General features: G+C 40.0%; 2 protein-coding genes across 7 annotated transcripts in view; one reads left to right on the forward strand and one right to left on the reverse strand.

The window, feature by feature from the left end:
• The window catches only part of GALK2 (galactokinase 2), a 129,417-nt gene extending 122,190 nt beyond the window's left edge, over positions 1-7,227 (forward strand). For 3 of the 4 annotated variants that reach the window (XM_038580382.1, XM_038580384.1, XM_038580381.1), the window contains one exon: positions 6,347-7,227. In XM_038580382.1, the coding sequence (XP_038436310.1) occupies positions 6,347-6,554 (208 nt within the window). In that variant the 3' untranslated portion in view covers positions 6,555-7,227. The remainder of the gene's footprint in view (positions 1-6,346) is intronic. The other variant, XM_038580383.1, reaches the window with a different exon arrangement.
• The window catches only part of FAM227B (family with sequence similarity 227 member B), a 191,103-nt gene continuing 180,563 nt past the window's right edge, over positions 6,786-17,325 (reverse strand). For all 3 annotated transcript variants that reach the window (XM_038580379.1, XM_038580377.1, XM_038580378.1), the window contains 4 exons: positions 14,619-14,696; positions 13,621-13,695; positions 10,260-10,329; positions 6,786-7,050 (listed from right to left, as the gene is read on the reverse strand). In XM_038580379.1, coding sequence (XP_038436307.1) covers positions 6,931-7,050; positions 10,260-10,329; positions 13,621-13,695; positions 14,619-14,696 — 343 coding nt within the window. In that variant the 3' untranslated portion in view covers positions 6,786-6,930. The remainder of the gene's footprint in view (positions 7,051-10,259; positions 10,330-13,620; positions 13,696-14,618; positions 14,697-17,325) is intronic.

A 17,325-nucleotide genomic window follows, 5' to 3' on the forward strand; every position in this document is an offset into this window, starting at 1 on the left:
CATGATCATCTCCACGCTTCCCTGTCCCCTTTAAAAATGTTAACGACTAGGGGATCCCTGGGTGGCGCAGTGGTTTGGCACCTGCCTTTGGCCCAGGGCGCGATCCTGGAGACCCGGGATCGAATCCCACGTCGGGCTCCCGGTGCATGGAGCCTGCTTCTCCCTCTGCCTATGTCTCTGTCTCTCTCTCTCTCTCTGTATGACTATCATAAATAAATTTAAAAAAAATTAGAAGTGTTGAATCACTATATAAAAAAAATGTTAACGACTAAAATAATAAATAAATAATTAAAATAAAATAAAAATGTTAACACCAGTGGAGCAGATGTAACTATGACTGGGAAGCCTGAGAAGATTCATTGCCTTTAGTAGAAAGAAGAGGGCAGAGGGAAGCTGAAATGGGTGCAAAGAGGAACAAGGCCAAAGACAATCTTTACTCCCTGGTCCACTTTAAAATTTCTTTGCTTTTCCTGAAGGCCTGCTTGGAAACTATTTGCGTGAAAAGGCAACTAACTGATTGAGTTAATGAAGGATTTCAATGTCCACATACCTAGGGCATTACGTACGAGCTAAAATCTTTTTTTAAGTTTAATTTTTAAAAAGGTTTTATTTAAATTCCGGTTAGTCAACATACCGTGTAATATTAGTTTCAGGTATACAATATAGTGATTCAATACTTCCATTCAACAGACAGTGCTCATCACAAGTGCACTCCTTAATCCCCATCACCTATTCCACCTTCCCTCCACCCCATAACCATCAGATTGTTTTCTATAGTTAAGTCTGTTTCTTGGGTTGCCTCTCTCTCTCTCTCTCTTCCCCTCTCCCCACTTTGCTCATTTAAATTACACATTTGAGTGAAATCATGTGGTATCTGACTTATTTCACTTAGAATACTCTCTAGCTCCAACCATGTGCTTACAAATGGCAAGGTTTCATTCCTTTTTATGGCTGAGTAATAGTCCAGTGTGTGTGTGTGTGTGTGTGTACACATACATACATACCACATCTTCTTTACCCATTCATCAATTGATGGACATTTGGGCCACTTCCATATCTTAGCTATTGTAGATAATGCTGCTATAAACACAGGGGCGCATGAATCCCTTTGAATTAGTGTTTTTGTATTCTTTGGGTGAATACCTAATAATGTGATTGTTGGATTGTAGTTCTATTTTTAACCTTTATTTTATTTTTATTTAAATTCAATCTGCCAACATATAGTATAACACCCAGTGCTCATCACATCAAGTGCCCTCCTTAAGGCCTGTCACCCAGTTACCCCATCCTCCCGTCGACCTCCCCTTCAGTAGCCCTCAGTTTGTTTCCCAGTGTTAAGAGTCTCTCATGGTTTGTCTTCCTCTGATTTTTCCTTATTCAGTTTCCTTTCCTTCCTTTATGGTCCCTCGTACTATTTCTTATATTCAGCATATGATATTTGACTTTCTCTAAGTCAATTACTTATTTCACTCGGCATAATACCCTCCAGGTTCCATCCACCTTGATGCAAATGGATATTTACATATCCTTTCTGATGGCTAATATTCCACTGTATATATGTACACCACATATTTTTAACCTTTAGAAAGGTTAAATGCACCAGCTTGCATTCCCAGCAACAGTGCAAAGGCTTCCTCTTTCTCCACATCCTCACCAACACATGCCATACAAGCTGAAATCTTAAGGTGATCTAAACTAGACTATATTCAAAAGACATCTCTAGGTAGCCAGCCTCTAGGGACAATGTGTAAGAAGCTACTATATGACCCAAGTAGGGAGAAGAGGGAATGAAAAGAGGGATTTTTTTTTCAGTTGAGCCTTTTCCTGTTCTTTAAGAGAAAATCAGTTTAGCATCCAAAGAAAGGACCACGGAGGGAGAAGGAAACTACATTTATGCATTTAGACTGTTTATTATTTTTATTAAATTAACATCAGAAAACCTCAATTATGTGAAACAAAGAATAATAATGAAAGAAAAAGATGAAGCTTGTCCAATTATAAAATAACTCTACTAAATGAACAAAATATAAATTTTAAGAAACAGCTAAATTGTAAAGTAGGATTCATTGAGAAACTAGAAGAATTTTGAAACCAGGTCAGTTATATGGGAGACAGCTCATTTGTTACTGGTTTTCTTGGTTATACTTAAGAAAGAATAGTTAATGCCTTTTCTTTCTGTTTTGACACTTGCTGAAATTAGAGACCTCATTGCTGCATCAATGTCCAAGCTATTAAGGAAGATGAATGACAAATGTTAATAGGCTAACAAAGATTAGAAAAGTTAATTTGCTATCCTCCTCAGAAGTCTTTTCAAACTTTATTCCACAGCTAAGCTGCTCAGCCTCTTGTACCCATTCTCCTGACCAGTCAGGGAAGAATGAAGTGTAAACCCATATTTGTATGTTCCTTTCCCCATGATCTTGAGGCTAATCTTCACACTCTGACAAATAAAGGGAGAGGCCCATTTCATCTGCGCTTAGGGGCGCACTTCTATTAGGCTCTCACTTCTCTCTTCCACTTACTGTCCTCTCCAATGTCCCCTCCCCCTGCTACACATATATGCCATTTGTAGGAACAACTGGTCTTTCATAGCCTTTAGTGGCTTACATTTCTCGAATAGACTTGTAGTTGTATTTTCTTATACTTTCTCATTTGAACAGTATTTGAAGTCTGTGGTGTTTTGAATCTAAAGTAATCTAAAGTAATCTGTAAGTGTTTCTAACTTGGCTATAAAAGTCATAGAAATTGTTCTGGAAGGTCTATTTTCCTGAGAGATTCTAGCCAGAGGATTCTAGGCTGTAGAGCAGAAGCTAGAAGTCTTTCCAGATTACATTACTGGCAAGCTTATATTTATATATATATAATATACATAAGTGAGCTGTCTCACAAGTAACTGAAAATTGTTTTATGTGCCTCGGGAAATTCTATTTTAAAATTTGGCTATTTCATAAAAACCGTATTTTGTTCATTCAAAAGAGATATTTTATAATTGGGTAAACACCATCTCTTTATTATTATACTTTGTTTCACATAACTGAAGTTTTCTAACATTAATTTAATAACAAAATAAACAGTCTGGATTGATATTTTAAAACAAATAATCCAACAATCATGTATTAGAAGTTACCAGATGCCTGGAATTGTGCTGGTCTGGGATTAGAGAGATACAACCTGTCCCTAAATTCAAAATATTCTGTAATAATTAACTTAATACTCATGTGTATAATATATAAATATTTTGAAATAAATAAAATTGATTTAAAATACAAGGCATGCAAGGATTCTTTGTAGTTTATAGCAAAGTTGGGTCTTACTGCATCTTCCTCTACCCTCCCACATTTTTTTTGTGTGTGTGCCTTATATCTTACTAAGTGCTTTATGGTCCAATCAGTTCATTTAAAGTAGGAAATTTTAGTCAATCTGTATTGGGTGCCTGGAAAATTAGTTATATGAATGTACTTTTCAGTGATAAAAGGATCAAAGGGAGCATTCTTTATAATCTGCATCTTTCATCTGCCCTAGCCTTTGTTTTGTAGATCATGCTTATAATAAGGCAGAGGCTGCTTTTGTTGTTTTGGCCAACCCTTCCACATTATTTCCAATCCAGTCATCACAAAGTATTTGGGGGATTCTAGGGTTTTGATTTTCCTAAGTCTTGCATTGCTTCTCTGATGTGCAATAGCTCAAGGATCTATATTTTTATAGTCTTATTGTTGTCACAGGGAAAACATGGCTCACCTATTTTTCTTTCTTAGTCTGAAGCTTATATTGGTCTCCTAACTTGAGGATTTCTCCCTGAATTTCTATGGCATATGCTAAAGGGCATACTGAAGACCAGTTTGGAACACTGCAGACAGGACCTTTCTGACTTTGGGAGTGTATATAGCTCGGCAGCTGCTGACCAGCTACTGGGGCAGCCCCTTGATGTGTGAACACAAGAGCCACTGACTCGGGCAGAAGGCTATTTATAATAGCATTTATCATTTTCTGAGAAATTTGAACCCTGATGATTTCAGATCATATGGCTGATGCTGCCCAGTCCATTTTCATCTGCAGCAGACAAGGTGGTGACAGAGCAACTCTGGAGACTCAAAAGTGAATAAATTTACCCAGAAAGTCTTCAAGCTTCTGGAAACTACCAGGATGCTGAGGGAAACAAGCCCTTTGGCACAATTCCTATGGGTTTTGTAGCCAGTTAGAAACAACATTCAGTTTGCTTTAGGTTCAGTTTTGAAACCACAGCTTTCAGAAACTATTCAAATGAGAAAGTATAAGAAAATATGCCATTAAAGTCTATTGAGGACCATAAAGGACTGGATAATTTGAGTCCAGCATAGTGGTAAAGCATGGATCTTAGAGAATCACATAAGAGGGCACCCTGTTGTTCTCTATATCAGGCCACAGTTGGCTTTGATGCCCTGATTTTAGGATCTTCCAAAGATGCCTCCACAACACTTCCTTTTTTTTCCAGTATCTTCCATGGGAAAGATAGTTTGGGGTGACTGCATATCACAACTTATTGTTTTGTTTTTTTCTTTCAAATCATTAAGTTGCAAAATAACCTTTTGCCAGCCTGGACCTCAATTATCCCAGAATCCCACAATCAGAAAATTTTTTCAGCCTGGATGATAGGAGTCTGGGCTCAGTTCAGCTACTGGGCTATAAGCTGAATGTCTGAGGGACAGCAGGAGATGAGTAATTTTTATTTATTTGCAAGCATCTTGTTTTCTTCTTTAAACATCTGTTCGTTTGAAAAATATATTTAATGTGTAAAACAGATGATGAAAAGGAATCAATTGAGAAAATCATTGAGGGGGAAATGAATTACTGGGGTGCAAAAATCTGGTGTCTTAGAGGACGGTTAATATTTTACTGATATTTTCTCGGAAGTGAAGTAGCTCATTTAGATGTAAAAAAGGGGACAGAATTGTGCTAAACTAATTATGGAATTTTTAATTTGCTATGAATTTGGAGTAAATTTTATTAGGAAGAATTGGAAGTACATGTGAACTTATATTATCAGGATAAATTACATCTTTTAAAGATGAGCGACCCTTGTGCTTTGCGTTAGGGCCTTTAACTTTGGTACAAAACTGTGCCTGGTTGTTGGTGAATAAAATGACCTCTTTTTGTGTGGAGGTTTAAATGGTGGTTTCCATCCTGATCACACATTTTGACTGATGGTAAATTCTGAGTCCAGTGGTTAGACCAGCTCCCAAGAGCACAGGGAAGAGGCATTTGGAACTGTAGAGACCACTGTCCTTTTTGTGGAAAGGTCTGTGTGACTTCCTATCAGAGATTAAACAGACAGACTGATCTACAGTTTATTTTTATTTATTTATTTTTTAAATTTTTAAATTTATGATAGTCACAGAGAGAGAGAGAGAGGCAGAGACATAGGCAGAGGGAGAAGCAGGCTCCATGCACCGGGAGCCCGACATGGGATTCAATCCTGGGTCTCCAGGATCGCGTCCTGGGCCAAAGGCAGGCGCCAAACTGCTGCGCCACCCAGGGATCCCTGATCTACACTTTAATAGCATGTTCTTTGTTGATAAATGTATTCAGCACAAATCTAGGCTATCTGTTGTAGGGGACGGATTCTTTTATTTGGAATAGCCAAGCCTTAAGAACAGACCTTAAGTAGCCACTGGAGGAAGACCTCTCTTGCATAAGGCTTGTATTTAAAATTTTGATTTGACCTCATTTGGAGTCACCTTTTTTTTTTTTTTTAAGGTTTTATTTATTTGGAGCACGAGTAGGGGGAGGGGCAGAGAGAGGGAGAGAAAGAATCTCAAGCTGACTCCTCTCTGAGTGGGGAGCCCGATCTCATGACCCTGAGACCATGACCTGAGCCAGAATGAAGAGTCGGAAGCTTAACTGACTGAGCCACCTGGGTGCCCCTGCAGCCACCTTCTGATCCATAATGTTGGTCATGTCTGTTGCCTATTGCTTTTTACTCCTTCTTGATCACCTGTTAGCTTGCTATATACAAGTGTTCCGTTGGTGCCTTTATGGAATCAAGACTATATAGTGGGTCACTGCCAGCTCTCAGCAGCCAGGAGTCCTGCTAACTTCTACTACTTAGAACCAAAACCATGGCCCAGTTTTAGATACAACTAAATTTCAAATCACCTTCTGAAACAGTATACATTCATCATGTCCTAAAATGTTTGCAACACTGAACTACCCCCCCCCCCCCCCCCCCCCCCCCCGCCACACACACACAAGGAAACCCACATATATTCTCTGCTTAGGACTTGGGTGTTGTGTTCTTTGGAAGCACCAGGCAAACCACTCTCATTTGCATTTACGGGTTCTAACATGGGCTTTTTTCTCATTGTTTTAGGAAGTTTGGGGCTCAAGGGTCACGACTCACTGGAGCAGGATGGGGAGGCTGCACAGTATCCATAGTACCTGCTGACAAGCTGCCCAGCTTCCTCACAAATGTGCACGAAGCCTATTACCAGAGGAGCGACCAAGACTTCACATTTGAGAAGCAGAGTTTGTTTGCTACCAAACCAGGAGGCGGGGCTTTGGTTTTCCTTGAGGCCTAAACAATGTAAAAAATCTCAGAGAAACTATTTAGGGCATTTAAGAACTGGCAGAGCTTCTTATGCCACAGTAAATTAATCCTCTTTCTGTTTTGTATTATGATGAACAGTTGCTATTATCAAGATGTATTTCCAAAGAAACGGTTGAAAGCTCTCTATGCTTCATAATGATTGTTTTTCCATCTTAAAGTATGTTGTCTACCAATAAGCCAAAATTATGCTTGGACAGTTCTCTTCAGGATGATTTACTGAGATTTATTGACTTCAAGATTTTTAAAGATGAATGATAAAAGACACTCAATACTGACCTCCCGGATTGGATGTGAATTAAACATCCTGCTACAATTAAATGGATACAGTTGCATTGCCTGCCATATTCTTAAACACAGTTCATTTCTGGTTGCTCTTGACATTCTTCTTCTTTGCAGTCGTAGTCTTCAATTGATGATGATGATGATAGTGATGCTAGAAACTCTTTCTCAGTTTGAGCTTCAGAATGCTATTAAAATAATACATGATTAAAGATTCACAAATTGTCCTGGACACTTGTATGTGAGCTTACACCAATTATCAAGATGAGAAGACTTACTTTCTTTTTTAAAGCAACAATGGATTTAGATTCATTTACTTTTTACAGACTATGTGATATCAAATAAATAATCACTTTCTTTTTGGCTCTGAGCTTTCTCTATTACTTAATAGAGAAACTTAGCTAAAAGACACTTGCTACTTTATCTCTATTCACATTGAAATTGAGAATTATCTGGATGATAATTCAGATAATTCAATTTGATCATAGAATTTGCTTTCTTCCCACTCTATGCTAACTTCTCTCCAATGCTCTCTGATTCAAAAGGCCTGTTTACCCTTCCAGGGAACCCCACCTATGCCTTGCAACTCTGTTGTGTCTAGCAGGTCTCGCTTGTGCATGTGGACCAGTGTAGGACAGGTGTGCAGGTCTGGGATTGGGGAGGAGAGTTGCTGAGTCCTGTATATGTCTATCAAAAGTGGTCAGAAATGTTTGGCCTTGTGGTGATGCTAAGTGAACGACTTTCTCACAAGAGGGCCTTCCTGAATTATATGAAGGTTTAGACCAAAAAGCATTTTGCTGATATGATCAGATAATTAAGGCAGCAGCAGTCTTATGGTATGAATTATCCAGAAAATTATCACAATTTTGTATTATTCTGTGGTTGTTTTGCTCACTGATGTACAACTTAAAGACTGGACATCATCATCTTGAATCTCCGTTTCAGAGAGGTTGAGGCAAAGCTGGTCTTAGTATATCTCAAAGGACAGCAGGCATATATAGGGTACTAAGAAATCCATTCTTCTTTTCTAAAATAAACTTTTGGTGCATTTTCATTCTTTAAAATAAGGTAAACACTTGAGAAAGCTTAAGTTAAATTTGTTGAAAGAATTTTGAGTTTTTATAACACCTAACAATCCAAAATCTGAATTGATTTTTAATTATAATTCTTTGTTGTTGTTTTAAGATTTTTTTTATTTGTTTGAGAGAGAGAGTGTGAGAGAAAGAGCGAGGAGGAGCGGAGAAGGGGGTCAGTGAGGGGCAGAGGGAGAGGGAGAAGCTGCACCCCCCTGCCCCCGCCCACATGGAGCCCAACACAGGGCTGGATCCCAGAATACTCATGACTTGAGCCAAAGGCAGATGCTTAACTGACTGAGCCTCAGGTTATATTTTTTTGTTTTTTAATACCTTTCCATTTTCCACAGAAGATCTGTGGTTGGTACATAATTATTTAAAGATACCTGGATTAATGTAAAAAAAAACGCCAAAACCCCCCAAACAAAAAATGTGGTACTTTCCATTGCTTTGCTATTCTATTTAAATTTTTCACCATGAGATAGCTTCTTGCAACAGGTGAGTAAAAATTTCCATTGTGCCTCTGCTTTGGAGGACACAGTTGTTCTCAGCCAGGGATCTATTCCATATGTGTCTTGTCTGGCTTGAAGGAAAGAACTATTTTTCAATCAAACCATCACTGTTATTCTAGAAATTATGAGAGACATCAAACTTTTCTGGAGGGGATAGGGCTAGGGCAACTGGTAAAAAGCTTCATGAAGAAGATGGAGTTTGAACAGGGCTAGAGGATGAGCAATGTGTGAAAGCTGGCGAGTAGGCACTGCAGACGGGCGAATATCTGATAATGGTCACACATGGGATGTGCACAAGGCTCAGTGGGGGTGTGGAGTTTGCCCTGGGATACAGTGGAGGAGAAGATAGGCTATCCTGGCTGCAGATGGCTTTTGAAGAGCTCCAAGTCCAGCATTTAGAGGAGGGGTTGCAAACTAGCAACCCATAGGCCACATCTGGTCTAGAGATACACTTAGTTTGGCCCCCAAAATATTCAGACATTTGGAGTTCTAATGAGGAATTCTACGAAGAATCTGGATTACTGATGGCAGAAGATCTGATTCTCCCCTGGCCTTCACTCCTGGGGATGACCATGAACTAGAGCTGAGGTATAGCTGCTTTGTTTTGATGACAGGTGGACCCTTCGATGACAGGGGGTGTTACAGTTTCCACAGCTTGTAGCTTCCCTGATACTCAGGCCACATACCATGTGCCAGCTGAGGTCACTTGCCCTTCACCAGCACACTGGCACAGTGGTTTTCTTACACTTCATAAATAATTCTCTGTACCCATGTCTCTAGCAGTAGTAGTTAAGGGAGACTGAGAAGAATGAAAGAGAATTTTGTGTGTGGAAGTAAAGAATAGTCCTATTTGTTTAATACTAAATACTCAGGTGTTTTACTCCCTTCTCTCACCTTTCTGGCTCATATAGGAACTTGATTAGATTATTTGAGCTCTGTTTTTGGCATTACACCTGTAGCTAATAAGGATTGTTCTAGATGACATGCTAAAAATAAAAAGCTCTCTCCTATTCCTGACCTCAGATTGCCCAACCTTCAGATTTATTGCACCCTTTTCCCTACATGCTCTTGCCTGCTGGAAGGGAAAAAGAACCTTTAGATTTAACAGAACTGCCCAGAAGTTAAGGAGGGAGTGCAAGAGGAAGGAACAAAGAAGACTGGAAAGACAGAGAAGGCTCCTTTTCTTTTTTTTTTTTTTTAATTTTTTATTTATTTTTGATAGTCACACACACACAGAGAGAGAGAGAGAGGCAGAGACAGAGGCAGAGGGAGAGGGAGAAGCAGGCTCCATGCACCGGGAACCCGACGTGGGATTTGATCCCGGGTCTCCAGGATCGCGCCCTGGGCCAAAGGCAGGTGCTAAACCGCTGCGCCACCCAGGGACCCCCTCCTTTTCTTTTTCTCACACACTTTGAGTCCCATTTAGAACCTTGTAATTTCTGCAGGGACCATTCATTTAACACAGTCATTAGAAACCAATATATTTTTGTTGAATTATTAACAAAATAAAATATGACTTCACTGATAATTTTCTTTTAGTTTGAAATTTTGACTGCATTTGGAGCTTTTCAGTTGCATAAACTGCCTGTGGTCGGAAGCAAGGGATGAGGGTAAGTGGGCATGAGGCTGCTACTAATATGAAAAACAGGGATTATCTTAAATGTGCATGTGGATGATTAAATGACAATAGTGTATTTTACCTTCCCACTGTATCTTGGATGTGAAACCACATATTGCTTATTAAATATTGTCCAGGCCATGTAAGAGAAGCCAGAGAGAGAATTCTCAACTGTTTTCAAAAAGGAAACATACCAGTTTATGTAGGAACTTATCAAAGTCATTCCTAACTTCGTAAGGTTTCTTGGTAGCCTTTGCCTGGAGTCTGAAAAAAAAAAAAAAAAAAAACGGTAACCAAACCAATTGTTTTTATACTGACACCAACTAATCACCAACATTTACACAAAATTTAATATGCTGGGTATTTGCCAGCAATTTACACATATTCATTCAATTACCCTTACAACAATCTTATCGAGTAAGTAGTATCACTATCCAGTATTCTAAATGAAAAAGGCTCAGATAGGTTAATTAACCTGCCCACAGCCCTATAGCTAGCAAGTCATACAGGATTTGAACACAAGCAGCGTGACTCAAGCCTTTGATTCAACCACTGTGTGACACTGCGTCCCAGGAGTGCAGCATTCTCGTCAGTGAGATGGTTTGCACAATATTTGCTGAACTGATTCCGCTTGCCTGGCTCCAGTGCAGACTTGAAGGAGTGTCCCAAGGGACTGGCAGGAGAACGATCTGGGGCGGCAGGGAGGGTGGGGGGGTGGAGGGCGCGGATAGAGATAGTGAAGGCTGGAAGCTCACGGAGGAATCCAGGAGTCTATCCTGATTTTTGTCACCAAGTACTCATTCAAGAAATATTTATGAAGGAGTTGGACAGCTGAATTCAGGAGGCAGGAGGAACCTTTGCAGAGATCTGTGGGTGCGGGGAGAGGCAGAGAGGAGTAGGCTGAGGCTTGGACGGGTAAGAACTTGGGACAAGGAGAAAGCAGTATTAGCAAGAGAAACAAAAATGAAATAAAGATATATGGCTATTCATTTCACTGGCAATATTCAAGGGAGACATTTTAAAATTCTTTTTCCTCCATGGAATTTGTAGGAAGTAAACATTTCTGAAAATTCCCAGTGTTCTTTGCTAAACCATGAAGTATAGATTAGCCCACCCCCCCACCCCCCGCGAGGCATCTTCTGGGTTTCTTTAGCAGGTAGTGGGGGGCACCCCCTGGGGCGCAGCAGGGCTGGCTCTTGACCACCCCCTGCACTTGTGCTCGGCCACTGACAAATGCCCCTTGCTTATTCTCTGCTTTACCTCTACCAATTTTATCTCCTCCACTGGCTTTTCTCCCCACTAACGATTACCCTCTGGGCTCTCCTCCTGCTTTTCTCAGATCTGGCTTTCACAATGTGGGTCTCTTTGTCATAGTCCTATTGAGACACACTCCAAAATATCTCTGATGTCCTTTCTCGGTAACACCCTCTTAGGATCTCCTTGAGATGGGTGTTGGACTCAGACTCTGGTTCCATCTCACTTTGTTAGAATCAAGCCATCTTTGGACTCACCCTTTTAAATTTACAGCACCCCTCTTTCTTTTTTTAAATAACAGTTTTATTGACATAGGTCTCATACCATAAAATCGACCTTGTTAAAGTGTACAATTCAGTGGGTTTTTTTTGTGCACTCACAGTTTTGCAACCACCACCACTCCCTAACCCCTGTCTTTCTGCTTGCCTTTCCTTTCCTCTCCATGAGTATCTCTTCTTTGAAGATTACAGATAGAAATGTGTATGCTGTGCCTATAGATTTAACAGGCACATGAGATTGATATACGAAGTATTTTCCCCTTTTTTCACCCACAATGTCCCATTGCATAAAACATATTTGAGCACTTCTTGCAAATTACTCTGTCCTACATTCTTCTGTTATATTCTCAGTGATGAGAAATCCTATACCATATAGATTTGATTTTGGGGAACTTGTAAAAGTCACCCGGAATCAGATCTTTCTTTCTTTTTCTTTTTCCTCTTTCTTTTTCTCTTTCTTTCTTTTCTTTCTTTCTTTCTTTCTTTCTTTCTTTCTTTCTTCTTTCTTCTTTCTTTCTTTCTTTCTTCTTTCTTTCTTTCTTTCTTTCTTTCTTTCTTTCTTTCTTCTTTCTTTCTTTCTTTCTTTCTTTCTTTCTTTCTTTCTTTCTTCTTTCTTTCTTTCTTTCTTTCTTTCTTTCTTTCTTTCTTTCTTTCTTTCTTCTTTCATTTTTTTTTTTTTTGAGAGATAGTGTGTGTGTTGGGGGTGTGGGGTCAACAGGCAGAGGCAGAGGGAAGAGAGAGAATCCCAAGCAGGCTTCATGCTCCACACACATGGGGCCTGACATGGAGCTCAATCTCACACTCTGAGCCCATGACTTGAGCCAAAATCAAGAGTTAGATTCTTAGCCCACTGAACCATTCAGGCGACCCTGGAATCAGATCTTATAATTTAAGTATCGTGAAGAAGAAATATGAGTGATAAGATATTTGGTGAAAAGAGAGAGAAGATTCTAAAGTAATGAATTGGATTTTCAAGTGACTGGGAAAATAGCTTTTTTGTTTTTATTTAAGATCTTATTTTTAAGTACTCTGTACACACAACATGGGGCTCAAACTTACAACCCCAAGATCAAGAGTTGCATGCTCCACCAACTGAGCCAGCCAAAAACTAACTTAAAAAAAGACCCCTGAAGTACAGAGCATACATATAATGTGACATTAGTTTCAGGTATACAACATAGTGATTTGCCATCTCTACAGGAAACTAGCTTTTTAAGTTCCAAAATAGTAATTAGAAGATGAATGGCACACAGCTGTGGTCTTCCACAGATGCTTGTTTGAAGGGCTGCGCTCATCCCACACATTCTTTTGCATGTGGGTATGCTAGAAGTAGTTTAGTCTCAATACTTTATATTTTTCCTTTTTATACACTAATTTATAAAATAAACAAATTAAATGTGCCCCCAAAATGTTTGTGTGTGTAGGGGCAGAAGGGGAACAAAGAACTAGCCCAAGGGAGGCCAGCTGAACAGCTTGTTTTTCTAGTTTCCATCTTCCTGAGGGCAGGGCATGGTTATGGGTTTATTTTTAAAAGGCCTTGAGCTTAAGTACTATAGCTAGAGGAGTAAAAGGAGATGATGATGATGTTTAGCAATTAATTAAATTAGCAGAGTAGTTGGTTCTGTGGACAAAGAAGGTCAAAATGTTATTCCTGATGAAACTGTTGAGTAGAAAATCCCTGCAGATATCTGAGTGGATGTATTTTTACATAATAAACCCATTTTAGTTTTTTGTAGCACAGTTGTTGAATTTAAATGTTTAATGGGTTTTTATTAAAGATTATTTATTTATTTATTCATTTATTTATTTATTTGAGAGAAAGAGAGACTGAGTGGGAGGGAGAGAGATTCTGAAGCAGACTCTGCACTGAGCTCAGAGCCTGACAGCAGGGCTTGATTCCATGACCACGAGATCATGACCTGAGCCAAAACCAAGAGTCGGTGGACACTTAGCCAACTGTGCCACTCAGGTGTCCCTCAATTAAAATGTTTTTAATCACTACAAAATTGAATAAGGAACAAACCTATCAAGCTCCTTATCAATTCTTTCTTGCCGCTGTCTTAGGAGTTTTATTTCTTCATTAATTCTGTGCTTTTCTCTATAAAAATAAAAATTTTGAGTTAAATTTTAAAATAAAGCAGGATATCAAATTGGGAAAGAATAAATTAATAATTGCTAACTTCTACATGTCAGTAAAAGTCCTTTATAAACCAATTCTTCAACATCCCCACCCTATGTACTACTTGGTGAGAGGAATCCCCCAGAACATTCCCTGCTATAAATACATACCAAATTCATCACTCAAAAAAAAAAAAAAAACAAAAAAAAAACAAAGACATCACTCATGACACCTGAGTATGGTTTGGACTCCACCTCGCTGCTTCAACAAGGGCCCTCTCACAAAGTGTTCATACTGGTTCTTTGCACTGAGCACAGGAAATCCAAGGGCTGTGTGTGTGTGCATGTGTGTACATGTGTGGTGGTGGTGGGGGGACTGGAAAGAGATGGGAGGGGAATGGCCACACTTGGTAACCCAAGGATCAAACTTTTGCCCTGCCTGCTGGATAAGACCTTACCTGGTTACTCTTCCATATACCCCTTTCTGATGTATTTGATTGTGCTTTCCTTAATACTGCCCCAAATGCCACCCCAGCTCCAGAGAACTCATACTGCAAACAAACCTTTCTGTTCTTCCATGGCTCATCTTTGTAAACAATCAGTACTCCAGTCTCTATTTTCTGGAGCTCTCTTCTGGTCTTTCCATGCTGGGGTGCATGCCCCCAACCACAGCACAGCAAGGGTTTCTTCCTTCCTTCAATCCCTGACACTTGCCATGGCTCTATGGCTCCAACATACATCCTTGACACTTACCGGAAAAGAAACTCCAAGTCTGTTAGACACTCAGAAGTGACTCTCCTCACTGGTAAAATAAGGAGCTAAGTGTAGCTTATTTCTATGGTTACTTCCAGCTCTAAAAGAGTTTAAGATTTTATATTTAACAATAAGGGGGCAGCAACTTACATCCGAAAATCCTTTTCATTCCTTGCAAATTGTCTTTTTGCTTCTTTTATAATATCACGGTAAGTTGGAGCAGGTGGTGTGATAGGCTTATGGTTAAGGAAAGATTTTTAGTTAGGAACATCTGGGAGAGGAGGACAGTAACTGTCACAAGGAGACTGAGCATGCTGTCTGGCCTGGGCTTCCCAGTCATGAAGGGTCTCAGTTGTGGACATGAATATTACATCTGGAGATATTTGTAATATGCAAACTGAAAGAAGACAGTGCTCATTAGACCACATTAAACTTGTGCCCATTATCTGGACTACACCACTCACAATGCACTGGAACTTAATAGTTTCATAAATTCTGCAATTGCCTTTTTTTGTGTTTTTTTTTTTGTGTGTGTGTGTGTGTGTATAGATTAAAAGCAGCAATTTGTTAAATGTAAATATTAAAAACATACCAAATTTTTGTAACCCTTTTAAGGCATTTCTTCATTTCTACATATACTGAGAATCTCAAGGTCTCTTGATCTCTGGAAGGCTCTGGAGGGGACTGGCAGAATACGTTGGTTGCCTTCAGCTGGTGGCCTCTGCTAACTACAGGAAAGAAAGATGCTAAGTAGAAGGTGTAAGTGTGCTGGTCATGAGCCTGGGGCTCTTATCCCACTGTTTTGGAACAGCCTGTGGTTGTGCTTCTAACCCTGGTCTTAAACCCACATTCCTGACTGACAGAGCAGACGCTTCCCTTCTGAAACAGCAAACAGCAATCAGCAAATGACTCCAGGAGGCAGCCCTCAGCTTGTGTTAAAAGAAGACCTTAGCCTTACTGGTAGACCAGGAGCTCTTAAATCTCTGCGATCGACTGTCCCTGTACGGCCCCACTCCCCCTCCTGAAGCACACTTCAGTATCACCTCTGTCTTTCTCTGAATGCAAATTTATGGTCTATTTCAAGGCTGTCTTTGATGCTCATTTTAACCTTATTTATGCGGTGTAAGAATGTTAGGAGAAGGGCATCCCTGGTGGCCCAGCGGTTTAGCACCACCTTCGGCCCAGAGCGTGATCCTGGAGTCCTGGGATCGAGTCCCGCGTCGGGCTCCCTCTATGGAGCCTGCTTCTCCCTCTGCCTGTGTCTCTGCCTCTCTCTCTCTCTGTGTGTCTGTCATGAATAAATAAATGAAATCTTAAAAAAAAAAAAAAGAATGTTAGGAGAAGCCCAGTGGATTTGGTCCATGGAGTGGGACCACATAGCTACTTATCTTTCTTATCTTAACTTCCTGAGTACTGTATCTCAGTTGAGGTAACCAGAAGGAAAAACATGAATGGCTCCACAACAAAGATGCTCACAATAAGCTTGAATAAAATTTATGTCTTTCCTACTAAGCTCTAAACTATTCAGGAATTATCTTCAATCACTTAAAATTTGAACATCAGAGTCTAGAACCAAGGATAAGAACACCCAATTTTCTGTGCACTCTAGACCACTTTCTCAGCAACACCAGAAGAGATAAATTCTCTGGTCACAGAATCTGTTTAAGCAGGCTTTTAATAGCATCACTGACTATAGAAGGAAGCAGTGCTGACAGCAGAACACACTCTTCCCTACCAAGCCTGGAGTTTAAGAGAGTCGGGGTGAGTATAGTATTCTAAAGTGGATCAAAATTCTCTGAAATAAATTTTAGAGAAGCCTATTTATTGATAAATTCCAAATTTCTTTTTCCCCTTAATCATATCTACGTTTTAGAGTAAGATTTTCTTTAAAGAAAGAGATGAGCCTGACTTCACTGTTTACTGTCACAATGGCATACAGGATTTTTAAATTTATTTTATTTTTTATTTGTTTACTTTTTAAAGATTTTATTTATTTATTCATGAGAGACACACACAGAGAGGCAGAGACATAGGCAGAGGGAGAAGCAGGCTCCCTGCAAGGAACCCAATGCAGCACTCAATCCTGGGAATCCGGGATCACACCCTGAGCCAAAGGCAGACGCTCAACTGTTGAGTGACCCAGGCATCCCTGAACTTAGGATTTATTTTTTTTAATTTTTATTTATTTATGATAGTCATACAGAGAGAGAGAGAGGCAGAGACACAGGCAGAGGGAGAAGCAGGCTCCATGCACTGGGAGCCCGACGTGGGATTCGATCCCGGATCTCCAGGATCGCGCCCTGGGCCAAAGGCAGGCGCCAAACTGCTGCGCCACCCAGGGATCCCTGAACTTAGGATTTAATGGAAAGTTGATTTGTACTGTGTAGGTGAAAATCAAATCGCTGCTTTGACAGCATCTGGCACCCCCAGGAGGCAGACCAATAGTGACAATTGCATGTATACAGGATGAATAATAATTAACTTCAAGGACTCATTCAAGATACAGTCTTCTTCAGGGCAGCATGTAGCAAAATTGGGAAGTCAACAAAGTGTGTGTCTCCGGTGTCCTTTACTCATCTTCTCTCTTGGTGCTCTTCTTTCAGTACCCTCTTAGCTCTTGGTCTCTCCTTGGCTGGCACTCACAGGCCATTTCCCAAAGATTATAGAGGAAGTGCCATCCTGGAGATTGAGCTCTGGTTCTGGCACTGAGGTGAGCACTCATCATCTAGTACCATGGTAGCCAAAGTAGTTAACCAGGCTGACGCTCCTTTTCCTTGTTTGTAAGGGGTGGGCGTTTAGTTAGATGGTCATGTGACTCCTGTCCCTATTCTGGTTTTCTATGAAATAGAATATGAGC

The sequence above is a fragment of the Canis lupus genome, chromosome 30, assembly GCF_011100685.1.
Source record: "Canis lupus familiaris isolate Mischka breed German Shepherd chromosome 30, alternate assembly UU_Cfam_GSD_1.0, whole genome shotgun sequence".
In the NCBI taxonomy this organism is placed as follows: Eukaryota; Metazoa; Chordata; class Mammalia; order Carnivora; family Canidae; genus Canis; species Canis lupus.